Source organism: Sceloporus undulatus, chromosome 4 (genome assembly GCF_019175285.1).
Source record: "Sceloporus undulatus isolate JIND9_A2432 ecotype Alabama chromosome 4, SceUnd_v1.1, whole genome shotgun sequence".
Lineage (NCBI taxonomy): Eukaryota > Metazoa > Chordata > Lepidosauria > Squamata > Phrynosomatidae > Sceloporus > Sceloporus undulatus.
This window is the reverse complement of record NC_056525.1, coordinates 130583776-130599809: the sequence shown is the minus strand read 5'-3', so window position 1 is coordinate 130599809 and position 16034 is coordinate 130583776. Positions and strand designations below refer to the sequence as shown.

The following is a 16034-nucleotide window of genomic DNA, read 5'->3' as shown; positions in this document are numbered from 1 at the left end:
AAAGCATGTGTAGTATGTTGATGTGTAGTATGTTGATCACAAGGACATCAACAATGCTCCAACAAGATAGCAATCGCATTTCCTAATACAGATATAAGTCACACCCTGGCTTGATTGGTCCTTGCACAGTTAACAGGAACCACTCTAAAATTTATGCTCAGCATGCTCTACTGTGAAATAGTATGTGTGTGTGTGTGTGTGGGGGGGATTTCATTGGTCTGTGAGAAATAGTCTGCCTTTATGTTAGTGGTTGTTATACTTTTGTGCAAATTCATAGTATTGGGAAATGTGATTGCTATCTTGTTGGAGCATTGTTGATGTCCTTGTGATCAACAATTACTACTACTACTACTACTACTACTTACCAGAAGAGACTGGTCTTTAATGCTGTCAAGTCTCTTCTGGCAGGTTGCTCCACAATCTGGGGCAGCTGAAGAAAAAGTTCTCCGTCTAACAGCCTAATCCCGGCTGACTGGAGTAAATATCACCCAGAAGACCTGAGTGTATGGAGTGGATTATATGGGAGGATGTCACTTGGACCCAAACCATGTAGGGCTTTAAAGATAACAACCAACACTTTGTATCTTGCCCAGAAACTAACTGGCAGCCAGTGGAGTGATTCTAATATTGATGTAATGTGATCACTCCTAGATGTGCCAGTAACCTATCTAGAATCATAGAATCATTAATTATACAGTTGGAATAGGCCACAGGGACCATCAAGTTCAACCCCCTGCCATGCAGGAACACTAATCAAAGCACCCCTGACAGATGGCCATCCAGCCTCTATTTTAAAACCTCCATAGAAGGAGACTCAACCGCACTGTGAGGCAGCATATTCCTTTGTTGAACAACTCTGACCATCAGGATGTTTTCTCTGAGATTTAGTTGGAATTTCTTTTTCTGTACTTTGAATCCATTACTCATTGTCCTAAAACTCTGGAGCCATGGAAAACAAGCCTCTTTTCTATTCGATATGACATCACTTCATATACTTAAACATGACTGTCATGTCCTCCCTTAACCTTCTTTTCATTAGGCTGAACATTCCCAGCTCCCTAAACCACTCCTCATAACTGAGTACAATATTCCAGGTGAGAATACAGTGGTACCTTCATTTCACTCGATCTATGTTAGACTCTGTAGTTCTATTGATGCAACCAAGAATCTCATTGACTTTCTTGGCTGCCGCATTACACTGCTGACTCATGTTCAGCTTGCAATCTACTGTGACTCCTAGATCCCTTTTATACCAACTGTTGTCTAGCCAAATGTCTCCCATCCTATATCTGTGCATTTCATTTTTTTTTTTGCCTATGTTTTTTCGACCTTACATTTCTCCCTGCTGAAGTCCACTTTGTTAGTTTTAGCCCAGCCTTCTAATCTGTCAAGGTCATTTTGAATTTTAATCCTGTCCTCTGAGGAATTAACAGCCCCTCACAGTTTGGTATCATGTGTACATTTAATCAGCATCCTCTCTATTCCTTCATCCAAGTCACTGATAAAGATGTTGAATAGCACTAGGCCCAGTACAGATCCCTGTGGCACTTCACTGGTCACCTCTCTCTACAAGGAAGAGAAGCCATTGCTGAGCACCCTTTGGGGTTCAGTCAGTCAGTCAATTATAAATCCACCTGACAGTAGCACTGCCTTGGCCATATTTTACTAGCTTCTTTGCAAGAATATCATGGGGAACTTTGTCAAAAGCATTGCTGAAATCAAGATATGCTACAATCACAGCATTCCTTTAATCTTCAATCCTGTGACACTATTTTTTTAAAGTGGTCAGATTAGTCTGGCATAATTTCCTTTCAAGAAACCTGTGTTGACTCTTAGGACCTTTCCACACGGGGCACAGAAGTAGGGTCAGTTCGCATTGGTCAATGCGTATTCGCGTTATATCGCATTGGTGTTTCACATCTGTGAGCTCAGAATACGTATTGACCAATGCGATATAACGTGACTACGCTTTGGCCAATGCGTATTCACGGCTGGGTTCCAAACTGAAGGCAGCCGGCTCCTCCTTTTTGCGAGTGCGCAAAATTAGTGGATCTGCGGGATCCGTATTGATGGCCAGTGCGAAACCTCTGCTGCTTTGGCTGGTGTGTACATCCAATCTGCTGGTTCTCCTGAAGACCACCGGGTTACAAATTTCCCATGATGCTGCACTGGAATTTCCCCCTTCTCCTTCCGCTGGCCCTTTCCCCTTTCAGGACAACCACTGGGGCTGGGGAGCGATTTTTCCACTGAACGAGATAAAGCGGAAACATTTTGTGTCGGGGGGGGGGAATGTATATGTGTGTGTGTGTGTATATATATAACAGTGTGTATAACAATCCACTCCATGCCTCCAAATGATCCCCCAGTGGTTTCATATAGATGTTGAATAGCGATGACTTAGTTAATGGAGTGCAAATAGTGGGATCCTTAGGTGGGAATGATCATGTACTCCTGGAGTTTGTTATACAATGGAAAGGAGAAGCCAAGCATAGTCAGACACGCATTCTAGACTTTAGGAAAGCTGATATTAATAAACTTAGAGAAATACTAGGGGTGATTCCATGGTCAGGAATACCAAAGGAGAAGGGAGTTCAAGACGGATGGGAGTTTCTCAAAAGGGAGATACTGAAGGCACAATTTCAAACCATTCCTATGAGGAAGAAAAATGGGAGATGTCTCAAGAAACCAGAATGGATAAATAAGGAACTTTCAATTGAAGTAAGTTTTAAACAGAACATGTATAAGAAATGGAAAAATGGGGAAATCACCAAAGAGGAATTCAAACAAATAGTGTAGGGGTAAATTCAGAAAAGCTAAGACACAGAATGAACTCAGGCTTGCAAGAGAGGTTAAGAACAACAAAAAGGGCTTTTTGGGTATGTCCACAGCAAATGGAAGAAGAAGGAAACAGTAGGGTCACAGCATGGAGAAGATGGCAAAATGCTAACAGAGGACAGAGAAAAGGCAGAATTACTCAACACTTTCTTTGCTTCAGTCTTCTCAGAAAAGGCAAATGGTGCTCAACCTGAGGATAAAGGAGCAGAGTACAGAATAGGGGAATTTCAGCACAAAATAATACAGAAATACTTGGTTAATATAAATGAATATAGGTCTCCAGGACCAGATGAACTACATCCAAGGGTATTAAAAGAGCTGGCAAATGTAATATCAGAGCCATTGGCAATAATCTTTGAGAACTCCTGGAGAACAGGAGAAGTCCCAGCAGACTGGCGGAGGGCAAATGTTGTCCCCATCTTCAAAAAGGGGAAAAAAGAGGATCCCAACAATTATCGTCCAGTTAGTCTGACATCTATATCAGGAAAGATTGTAGAGCAGATAATTAAACAGAGTCTGTGAACATCTAGAAAGCAATGCCATAATCACAAAAAGTCAACACGGGTTTCAGAGAAAGAAGTCATGCCAGACAAATCTAATTTCTTTTTTTGATAAAATTACCAGCTTGGTAGATAAAGGGAATATAGTATATCTTGATTTCAGTAAGGCTTTTGACAGGGTTCCTCATGACATTCTTGCAGTTCTGGGCACCACAATTCAAAAAGTACAGTAGAACACATTTCCTCGGAGTGTAGTGGAGTCTCCCTCCTTGGGGGTCTTCAAACGGAGGCCATCTGTCGGGGATGCTTTGATCTGGATTTCCTGCATGGCAGGGGGTTGGACTGGATGGCCCTTGTGGTCTCTTCCAACTCTATCATTCTATGATTCTATGAAACAAGCTTGTAAAATGCGGGCTAGACAACATAACTGTTACATGGATTTGTAATTGGTTTACTGGCCGAACCCAAAGTGTGCTCAACAGTGGCTCATTTTCATCTTGGAGAGAAGTGACCAGTGGGGTCCCACAGGGCTCTGTCCTGGGCCCAGTGCTATTCAACATCTTTATCAATGATTTGGATGAAAGAATTGGGGATATACTTATCAAAGTTGCAGATGACATCAAATTAGGAGGAGTAGCTAATACCCCAGAGGACAGGATCAAAATTCAGAATGACCTGAATAGACTAGAAAGCTGGGCCAAAGCTAACAAAACGAACTCCAACAGGGAGAAATGTAAGGTATTGCACTTAGGGCAGAAAAATGAAATGCACAGATATAGGATGGGGGACACCTGGCTGAACGAGACTACATGTGAAAGGGATCTGGGAGTCCAAGTGGACCACAAATTGAACATGAGTCAACAGTGCGATGCAGCAGCTAACAAGGCCAATGTAATTTTAGGCTGCATCAATAAATGTATAGTGTCTAGATCAGTGTTTCTCAAATAGTGGGACGGGCCCCCCAGGGGGGGGCACAATGCTCCGTAAAGGCGGGCGCGAAGCTCTGTTATGCAGAGGTATATTTATAACAATTTTATAGACAAATGATACTATTTACAGTCGCGCGGGGGGCGCGAAATGTTTTCTTTTTCCTAGGGGGGGGGCCATGACAGAAAATAATTGAGAAGCACTGGTCTAGATCAAGAGAATTAATAGTGTGACTGTATTCTGCTTTTGTCAAGCCCCACCTGGAACATTGTGTCCAGTTCTGGGCACCACAATTCAAAAAGGACATTGAGAAACTGGAGCGTGTCCAAAGGAGGGTGACTAAAATGGTGAAGGGTCTGGAAACCATGTCCTATGAGGAATGACTTAGGGAGCTGGGGATGTTTAGCCTGGAGAAGAGACGGTTAAGTGGTGATATGATAGCCCTGTTTAAATATTTGAAGGGATGTGATATTGAGGAGAGAACAAGTTTGTTTTCTGCTGCTCCAGGGAACAGGACTCAGAACAATGGATGCAAGCTACAGGAAAAGAGATTCCACCTCAACTTTAGGAGGAACTCCCTGACAGTAAGGGCTGTTCGACAGTGGAACAAACTCCCTCAAAGTGTAGTGGAGTCTCTTTCCTTTGAGATCTTTAAACAGAGGCTGGATGGTCCTCAGTTGGGGAAGCTTTGATTTAGATTTCCTGCATGGCAGGGGGTTGGACTGGATGGCCCTTGCGGTCTCTTCCAACGCTATGATTCTGTGAATTGTTCTGACCCCAATGTCTTACTTGAGTCTATTGCCTCCTTAAGCAGGAGTCCTGCATTCTTCTCCGCAGTGGAATCATTAGGGTTTTTGTCACCTCAGTGCAGTAACTCATGCTGTCATCCATAGGTTGCCTGGCAGATACCCCAGCCACCAGCCAGGCTGCCTCTCCCGCGGTGGGGATAGGGTGCTGCTACTGCTTAGCAGCTCCTTCTGGGTATGACTCCCTTTACAGTCTGGCCAACAGCGCCACCAGACCCGATAGGCAACCCAAGAGCAGGAATATGCTCCCTTGTCCCAATTATTTGTTGTAGTGTTCTTTCTGTACTTAGTAGCCTTTTTTCCCTAGACTGTGAATTTTCCGGACGTGAGGATAGATATTGAAAAGCTTTTTAAAGAACTTCTTTATAATCTCAAAAAAAGGAGATAATTAATCAATATAACAGTTCTTTCAGTTCTTGGTCACTGTCTTTGGTAAAGTTGATTTCAATTGTAGTGTTGGTGATTTAAAATGTTGAAAAAGTATTTTCAGATAACTTTTTTGTCAACTATGTTTCTCTTGCAGTTTGTAAATATTTCTCCTTAGCCAGCTCTAAGCATCTTGCTCTGGAAAATCTGCAGGAATCAAATGGTGGTAAAGTATTTCATTTATACCAAGTAAAGTGTAGTATAGTATTTCATTTACACTTATCCTCTTGAACAATAGGAAGCTATCAAACATGTATTTGTATTCGTTTCATTTTCCTCACCTTTAGACACAATTTCTTGTGAGAGCTGGAAGGAAACTAGAGTTCCAAGGCGTAGCAGAGGTAGGTTGCTCTCTTTAATATACTGATAACTACTGAAGAAACTGCAGGTGAAAGATTGAAAGTCTATATTCCATTTAAAAATCCAAAAGAGGGTTTATTGGCACCTGAATGAAGCATTTCTTATTCCCTGTTCTAGCTCATAGAGAGTCAAAATAATTTCAGTTTGGAGAAGATGAATTGCAGAATTGCAGAATCATAAAATTAGAAGAGGCCTCATGGGGCATGAAGCCCAATGCCCTGCTCAGGGCTAGACTATCTCCACAAGGTAGCTGTCCAGTATCTTTTTTAAGATGTCCAGAGAAGGGTACCCCACCAACTCTCTCAGCAATTGGTTCCATAGCCAATTGCTCCTATTCAAAAGATTCTTCTAGTGTTCAACTGAAATATACTTAAAATCTGGGGCAGCACAGAACAGACCTGCATCCTGTTCAGTACTGATGGTAAAATGATAACAGAGAACAATGAAAAAGCAGAACTACTCTATACCTATTTTTCACTGGTTTTCAGTTTTCTCCTCAAAAAAAGAACCGTGTGCTTTCATAAATCAGCAGAGACCTTGGCAAGGTAGTGATGCAAAGAATTCTCATCAAAATTCGATAAACACACAAACTTTTCTGTTATTTTCTGTGTGTTGCAACAGCTAAAAAGGCCAGTGCAATTTTAAGCTGCATCAATAGAGGTATAGTGTCTAGATCAAGGAAAGTAATAGTACCACTCAATTCCTGCTTTGGTCAGGCACCACTTTTCAAAAAGGATGTTGAGAAACTGGAGTGTGTCCACAAGATGGTGACTAAAAAGGTGAAGGGTCTGGAAATCATGGCCTATGAAGAATGACTTAGGGAGTTGGGGATGTTTAGCCTGGAGAAGAGATAGTTAAGAGGTGATATGATAACCCTGTTTAAATATTTGAAGGGATGTCATATTGAGGAGGGATCAAGCTTGTTTTCTCTTCTCTGGAGAACAGTACCCGGAACAATGGATGCGAGCTACAGGAAAAGAGAGTCCACCTAACATTAGGAGGAACTTCCTGACAGTCAGGGCTGTTCGACAGTGGAACACACTTCCTTGGAGAGTGGTGGAGTCTCCCTCCTTGGAGATCTTTAAACAGAGGCTGAATGACCATCTGTCGGGGTGCTTTAATTGTGAGTTCCTGCATGGCAGAAGGGGGGTTGGACTGGCTGGCCCTTGTGGTCTCTTCCAACTCTATGGTTCTATGATTCTATAAGAATGTAGACAGGTTAGAGTAGGTTTAGAAAAGGGGAACAAAGGAGACCAAAACATATGAGGAAAGGTTGAAGGAGCAGTGCATGTTTAGCTTGGTGAAGAGAAGATTGAAAGGTGACATGATTGCACTCTTTAAACACCTCCAGAGCTGCCTCAGAGAGGAGGGTGCAGGCCTGCTGAGTACAGTAGCTCCAGAGGAAAGAGCCAGGTCTAATGGTTTTAAGTTACAGAAGGTAGATTTCAATTGAACATTAAAAGGAACTTCTCCGCAGAAAAGTGCCTAGAGAGGTGGTAAGCTCTCATTCCCTGGACATCTTCAAAAAGAGGTTGGACAGCTACATACTGGAGAAGCTTTAGCTGGAGATTCTACACTGAACAGAGGTCTTTTTCTGCTCTAAGATTCTATGGTTCTATCATCCCTGTGAGAACTCTTAAGGTATTTAAAGTGGCATTTTTCTCTTTAGAAGAGTAGTTCAGCATTTATTAAATAGGGAGTGGAATAAAGTGTTTAACTGGGAGAGAAGAAGCAACACTGAAATTAGCAAAAAAAGAAGAAAAAGCTCATTTGAAACTAGCAGAAGAAGAAGATCACGACAAAGAAGAAGAAGATGAAGAAGACGAAGAAGAAGAACCAAAGGCCCAGGGTAGGTGTTAATACTAATGCTAAGGCCCAGTAGAACTAGTAAGTATTTCTAGACATCTGCCAGAGTTTTATTTGTTGTACAGGGATTCAGACAAGTTACTCTTCAGCAACAGGATTCAGAAGTCACAGGTTTACATACTCTCTGATCCTGAGGTGAAAGATAAATAAACAATAAATAAAAGACATGCATGATTTCAGCATAGTTTTTGCACACAGAAATTTCGAGTAAAAATTGAGTTGGTTTATAGGAGGTGGATTTTTCAAAGAGCAAAATCTTCATTAAAACAGATTTGTCATCCATCCTGGAAAGCCTAAATTATAATGATTATATGTATTAGCTGTTTTTACAGTTTGTATTTTAACTGCATAACTTGCTTGATTTTGTATAGTTTATATTTTATGACATTTAGATTGTGCGCCATTGGCAGGTTATATGCTGTTTTGATGATGCTTCTAAAGTGCAATGCAAATTTATGGCACTATATAAATAAACATTAATAATAGTAATGCAGGCGGAGACAAGGGTTGTGAGCAGATGGGGCAAAAGGAGCAGCCAGAGACTGCTCCCGCCCTGATTGCTCCAGGGCCAGACTGCTAACCAGAAGCCGCAGTCCTGAGGCCGGCTGCTGCCACAGTCCCAAACAGACCACAACAGGGTTTGGGTCACTTCAGGTGGCCCTGTCATGGCCCCGACATAGCTTCTGCATCGTTTTGGGGCATGCGTCATCAAAATCACCATAGCCCCAAAGTGTGCAGAAGGTGCTTTTTTTTCTGTCTGTTTTGGGCCTAAGAGTGGGTGTGTGAAAGAACTAGAACTTGAAAAGATCCGAAGGAGTAAAGATTTACAACTAAGCACATATACAACTAAGCACTAAAGATCCAAAGGAGTAAAGATATACAACTAAGCACTAAGCACTAGAATCATTCAAGCCATGGCCACCTGTCAGGTGATACTTTGATTATGGCAGGGGGTTGGACTGGATGGCCCTTATGGTTTCTTCCAACTCTATGGTTCATTGCATGTGCTTTGCTTTTGCCCATCATTTTTCTGGTACTTGGTCAATTATGGCTAATAGTGTGAATCTGTTTCTTACACTTTTTGTCTATATTTGCCAAAAAATTGTGGTGTTAAATGCCACCTGTATTGCATTTTCATTAGATTCTCTCTTAGGTCGTAATTAGGGGTATACTTCATTTGTTTTTTCCAGTTTTTTCCCCATTGCTGTTTATTTCCAAATTAATTTGCTTTTCAAGGTTCTGTAGAAATTGTGGCTTACTAGTTAACCCCATGCACAATTGGCTCTTTCATTAGACAGGATTTTCTTTTCTTGGAGACCCATATCTTTAGCCCAGTCTATCATACATTTCTTTACCACCTCTTGTTCTAAATCATATTGGAGCAATATTTTATACAAATGAGAAATCTCATGTACTCCTTCTTCTCTAATTATTTTCTCTATTTCCAATTCACCTTTCCCTATTCCTTGAGTTTTTTGATCCATCAAGAATCTTTCTTTTATTCATCTGTATAGAAACCAACTACATCTGTACCCTTCATTAAGTAGTTCTAATTCCATTTTTAGTTTCCTTTGACCATCTTCAATCTTTGTAATGTCCTCATAAGTTGGTCATTTCTCACATTACATTTTCTCGTTTTTAAATAATGCTTCATTAATAGAAATCCAAAGTGGTATTTTTGAAAACCAAATGTCTTTTATTTTCTGCCACACGTTTAGAAGTGATTTCCTGATGTAGTGATTATTGACATCTCGATTAGCTTTAGTTTTATCATATAGTAGATATCCATGTAGACCGAATATTAACTCCATACTTTCCAAATTTAGTATCTTTTGTTTCTTAAGTCTTATCCAATCTAGTATCCAACTCAATACCAATGCTTGATAGTATAACTTAAAATTTGGTAGTACTGCTCCTCCTCTTTCAATTGTGTCAAATAGCAACTTCATGTTTATTCTGGGTTTTCTGTTATTCCAAATAAAATTGGCCAAGTCCTTATTCCACCCTTTAAAAGGTATTTCATTTGTAATGATTGGTAAATTTTGATATAGATACATCATTTTAGGTAGAATCGCCATTTTAATCACAGACATTTTGCCCATCCATGAAATTTTCAATTTATTCTATCTGCTCATATCCTTTTTCACCTCCTTCCATACTCTTTCATAACTGTTTTTGTATAGATCTGTATTCTTCATTGTTACTTCAATTCCCAAGTATTTAACTTTCTTCCCCAATTGGAATCCCGTTTTAGTGCTAATTTCTTATTTATCATTTTCTGGAATATTCATTGCTAGTATTTGAGTTTTATATTTGTTCACCTTGAAACCTGAAACATCATCATATTCTTCTAGTTTCTTTATAAGTAAATCAATGTCTTCCACAGGGTTACCCAAGGAGATAGCCAAATCATCCGTGAATGCGTTTATTTTGTATTCCCATCCCTTTATTCTCACCCCTTCGATTTTCCTTTCTTCTCTTTTTTGTGATAATAATATTTCAAAAGTTATTAAGAACAATAATGGAGATAATGGGCATCCTTGGTGAACTCCTGTATTTATTTTAAAGGTATCTGTTTTAGTTCTATTTATTATTATACTAGCTTCTTGTTTGTTATATATTTTGTTCAGCCACATTACAAATTTTTGACCAATATCCATTCTCTTTAGCACTTCCTTCATAAAAATCCAATTAACTTTGTCAAATGCCTTCTTGGCATCTAAAAAAATTAACAATAGTTGTTTTCGTGGTATTCAGTTAGGTTCCTTATATTTTCTTTAATCTCTTGGGCAAAAACCCATTTTGATCTTCATGAATATATTTGCAAAGAATTCCTTTTAATTTTTTCGCCATTAAAGATGTGAACAATTTATAATCACAATTTAATAATGATATTGGCCTGTAATTTGCTGGGTCCGTCATATCTTTGTTTTCTTTAGGTATAATCATTATATTGGAGGAAGTCCATGTAGGGGGTATATCTTCTTCTATAATTCCATTCATTGTTTTAAGTAGCAGTAGCACAAGACCAGTTCTAATGAAAGTATAGGGGCCACACTATATGTTACAATATTCTAGAATTATGTATTTCTCTCTCTTTACTCTCTTTTGTCTCTTAGAAGATACCGTGCAGAGAAACGTCATCATGCAAGACTCTTTTAGGTTTGATGAGAACAATATTCATGCCTCTGGGATTTACCACCATGCACAGAAATCTTTAAAAGGCGGGAAGGGAATGGGAGGAAGTGACATCACTCTCTGGGGTGTCACCCAGTGCTGGTGGGCAGGACTTTGGGGGGGGGCAAAAGAGTGCCACCCATCTCGCTACCCTGTGTCACTCTACTCACAAGTACAACAGTGCATGGAAGGAAGGGGTGTTGGGCAGGCTCCCTCCTGATGCGTGCCATGTCAAAGATGGGGGGAGTGCAGCACCCTCTGTGCGGCTGCTTTGTTCTCCTCATGAGAAGGATGAAGTGGTGACACTGAGATGGGGGGGGTGATGGGGTGTCACCTAATGTGGGCCACATTCTCCACACACACCCAGCAACACCACTGCTGGGAAGGTATTTTGGGTTCCGATGGCTCTGCAACTGCTGCATGCAAAAAATCCATTCCTAGAGACTTCAGAAGGAGGGATAAAGAAAACTTTTTAATGGCTTACATCTTTTCTATTACAGGAGGGTGAGGGAGAGAAAACTATGGCCTGTTACAGACTGCCAAAATAAAGCTGCTTCGGGCCTCCTTGTAGGTATGCTATTTAAATGACGCATGGGTCCTAAGAGTCTGGAGGTAGGGATGCCATAACCCACCTGTAGGCGGGGCAATCCCGCTTTTGGTGGTGCCGGCCTGGTCCCGATCCGGTTTCACGCCAAAACCGGGACTGCCCCGCCCGCGGCCACCTCCACCCCGCCCGCGCCTTCTTTGTGGCCGCAGGGTCCTCCAAGGCCTCGCTGAGGCCTGGGAGGGCTCTCCGCGGTCCGAACTCCGGCCACGGGGTCCTCTAAGGCCTTGGTGAGGCCTGGGAGGGCTCTCCGCGGTCGGAGCTCCAGCCACAGAGGCGCTCCCTCCAGGGCCCTGGTGAGGCCTTGGAGGCAGCTCCATGGTTGGAACTCCGGCCGCGGGGTCCTCCAAGGTCTCGCTGAGGCCTGGGAGGGCTCTCCACAGTCGGAGCTCCGGCCACAGAGACGCTCCCTCCCGGGCCCTGGCGAGGCCTTGGAGGCGGCTCCACGGTCGGAGCTCCGGCTGCGGGGTCCTCCAAGGCCTTGCTGAGGCCTGGGAGGGCTCTCCGCGGTCCGAGCTCCAGCCGCAGAGACGCTCCCTCCCAGGCCCCGGCGAGGCCTACATATCAAAATGTAGGACTTTTAAAAAAGTCCTACATTTTGATATGTTGTCCTACATTTGTCCCAGTTTGGAGGTCTTTGCGTATGGCAACCCTATCCAGAGGTCACACCAAAGCCACACTAAGCACTGGAGTGCAGCTTTGGTGCAGTTTCCGGATTCTTCGGATGCATGCATCATTTAAACAGCATACCTCCAAAAAGACCCGAAGCAGCTTTATTTTGGCAGTCTATAACAGGCCTATAGCAATCTGGATGCTGCAAAAGTGGCCTTCCTTGAATACTTGTTCTGCTAGCTTTTATGTGCTAGTTCACTGTTTGTACCCTTGATCAGCTGAACATTGTTGCCTTTTTAAAAAATGGCTTTATTCATGATTTAAAGCTGTTAAAAAGATTGCCCTCTTTTTTTGGTGGTGCACATCTTCCTTTAGGCAATGCACTAGAGGCCATTCAAAGTACTATATCCTCTTTATACCACCACAGTTTGTGCATGAGATGGGTAGTGAACTGCTTTTCTCACTTATGCATGTGGGAAGAGAGGATAAACAGAAGGTGGGAAAGGAAATAAATAAAGGAAGGAAGGAAGGAAGGAAGAAAAACCACCTACTTTTTTTTTTTTTATTGAGAAGATTTGTCAATAAATTAGCATGACGGATACTGTCATATGTACTTTGACTGAAAGAATAGTGATTACAGTTTTCAGCTAGGCAGAATGTTTCATCATTGAGTGAGGATTTTAGTTTGAGTATTATTGGATGTAGTCCAATATACTACTGATTACATCAAATAATCATAGTTTGGAAAAGTAACCTATCTGGAATTCTGGGAGTTGTAGTCCTATAAAGATATTTTTCCAAGTTGTGCACCAGATTGACTAACCCCTGATAATTAAGGAGATTATTGCATTGCCTTTTCTCCCAGCATAGTTGAAAGATGTAACTTTAAGAAGGCAGATCTTATCACATTCACCTGTAAACGGGCAGCAGGCAGCCGATCTGCAACCCGGGCTTCTGCCACAGCCTTTCAAGAATGGGAAGCCTGGAGATGCCTGGGTTGCCAACTGGCTGCCTGCTGCCTAGTAACAAGTGAATGCGATAAGATCCACCTTCTTTAAATTACATCCCACATCTCTGCCATGAGCAAAGGTAATGCGATAATCTCCTAAAACTTTAGAAACTATTTCTATGTTCTGTGATGGGACACCACCCATGCTTTAGGAGTGGCTGAGGATTCCTTTCTTCTCACCATGTCAGAGCTGAAGTTACAGAAATGGAGTTCCTAAAGAGGATGGATGAAATAATCTTCCTTACTGGAATGGGCAAGAAAAATGACAAGACTGTGAGCTCATGTGAATGTGAAGAGATTGTGGAATCTGTCATCGTGCCCTTGTCTCAACACTGTATAGCTCTGGGAGATTACACTCGAGCTTTTTATTACTTGCTGGAATGTGCATCTGGTTACGTACACCTCTTCAACAATTACCTGGTCAGTGGAACAAAACCATTCTCCTTCAGCCTCACAACTTTGTCTTCACTATTTTTTCTTTGTGACTCCAAGGTATTGGACACATTGGTCTTGTGCAATGTGGAAGGTGGGAAATAAATAAATACATAAACAGTACCATGATAGAATCAGACTCAGTATTTGAGAAGTTTACAAACTTACACTTCAGTAGTACAGTGCACCCTTGATATCTGCAGGGAAAAAACGTGGGACCTTAAGTCCTGTTCTTTTGAATGGGTGCACACTCCTGATTGCACTACCACATGCACTTGTGCTCACAGCACAGATGCAAGCCCACACCTGGCATGGGTGCACTTTATAAGCAAAGCACATTTTTAATCTTACCCATGTTCTTGTGCTCTCTTCATAGCGTGGAAGAAACAAAGTTTAGAAATGTTACTTTTGGACTGCAACTGCCAAAATCACACAACCAGCTTGACCACTAGCTATGCTGGCTGGAGGATTCTGAGAACTGTAGCTTAAAAAGGAACATTTCCAATCTCATTTTTCTTTCTTTCATTCTCATATCCACCAACTGCACTGGTTTGGCTGGGACAACCACTTAATCTTATGCCATCTCACTTTCCCCAAATGTTTTTAAAGTACTCCAGTGTCTCTCTCCTCCTGCCACTTTTCCTCTTCATCCTTGGATTACTTCAATTGCTGCAAAATGATTTCAAAGTACAAAAGTAGTTCACATTCAACTCAGCAAGAGGAAGAGGAGAGAAGGCAGGATTTTGCCTTTCCAATAAGCTTAGGTGAATGCAACTGCTGCAACATAACTTAGTTTGGGAACAGAACATCATGTTCTATTGTTGAGGGAAGCAAAAGGAATAAACACACATTTTTAAAAATCGGGAAGAGGAGAGTCCTTCTAGTTAGGGGGTATTTCCCAGAAACATGCATGAAGTGCCCTGTCAAATTCCTCTCACACCATTCTAATTGCCCTAAAATAGTATCAGCATTGCAGAGAAGCATTCTTGATTTGAATTTTGAATCAGTTCTGATTTTTATTTGTTTCTGAGATTTCGATAAAACTTAAATAGTCTAGCTGCCCCAACCACATGCTTGCCACCAGTGGATTTGAGCATCTGCATATAGCCCCAACTCATTCACCCCAATAGTGGCATGTGTACACAGCTATGTCATCACAGCAGTGAGCACAGCATGCTGCAATTAAAACCAAGGGGACTTGAGGTCCCATTGTTTTTGCCATCCACCTGGGGAGTCCGGAACAGAACCCCCATGGATACGAAGGGCTGACTGTATTTCAAAGCTTAGTTCCACTAGTTTTCTTTTCTCTGCCCCCTTTCTTTTCATTTATTAATCCTGCATCAAACAATAGGAAAGACTAACTTGTAGAGATCAATTGGGAGAGAGTTTACTATCTAATTACTTTATTGCAGTTCCACTCTGCACACCCTTGTGAAGCAATGCTATTTACATTGCCAATGCAATCATACAAATATCTATTCAGACATAAGTCCAAACAAATTCAGGGGGACTCACTCCTAGAGAAATGCACAGGACTGTAGCCTGAGACATTTTTAAAGGTCATTAGAATGCTTTTTAAAAAAATGACGATCATGTTTTTTCCTACTACAATTTTCTTAACTGAGGCGCTCAACAGACTGACGATAAACGCCAGCATTGGGGCAGAGTGGAGGCATGGTGACCGCCTACTGGTTGCCCTGACTCTGCCCCTATGCTAGCATCACACCTTGTGCCCCACCGCATGGTGGGCAGTGTCATGCTTCGTCTTTGACACATCATGTAAAGGCACTGTGCTAAAGAGCCATGAAAGAGCTACGGTAGCTGCAAAAAGGGCACCATTTCCACGGCACAAGAAGAAGACGCTTTTTGTGGCTTCTTTGTGCACCAGGTTGGGGTGTGCCGTGCGGTTGTCGCATCCAGGGCCAGCATGGAGCCTCCTCTTAAGGGCAATCTGCTGAGCCCCTATGTGCATTTATATCAAGGAGCTTAAAATATTACACATTATATTTCCTTTCATTTTTATTTTAAGACTAATAGGTTAGTCTGAGTAGGTATGATTGGCTAAAGGTTACCACATGAGTATTTTGTTGTAGAGAAGCTGGGTTTTAACCGAATCTGTAATTTGTATTGGGCAGAGGTGGTGATCATACAATGGACCTGAGAGAAAGCTGTAATTTTGAGCAGGTCTGAGAATAGAATTTTAATTTTAAAATAAGGTATCATAAAATATTATAATTATTTTTAATCGTACAATGTACATACATGAATAGAGAGACAGAGTAGTGTTTATTGATTTGGCTTTTAAAATTCTTTCAGGTTTTCCTATATGCATTAAATAAAGGGTTTCTCTGCTTAAAACAGTATTTTTGTGTGTTCTTCCTCATTAACAACTTTTACTGCCTGGCTGCATCCTTTTGACTCTGATGTTGCTCAGCCATGTCTCAGTTTTCAATTTTGAAATGTGGAAATGCATGCATTCT

The 16034-nt window shown here is 41.6% G+C and overlaps 1 protein-coding gene across 1 annotated transcript in view; it reads left to right on the top strand.

The window, feature by feature from the left end:
- ADCY10 (adenylate cyclase 10) overlaps positions 1-16034 on the top strand; it is a 152892-nt gene that overhangs the window by 87691 nt on the left and 49167 nt on the right. Inside the window, exons 9-12 of the mRNA XM_042462329.1 lie at positions 5592-5660; positions 5782-5835; positions 10840-10882; positions 13311-13542. Coding sequence (XP_042318263.1) covers positions 5592-5660; positions 5782-5835; positions 10840-10882; positions 13311-13542 — 398 coding nt within the window. The remainder of the gene's footprint in view (positions 1-5591; positions 5661-5781; positions 5836-10839; positions 10883-13310; positions 13543-16034) is intronic.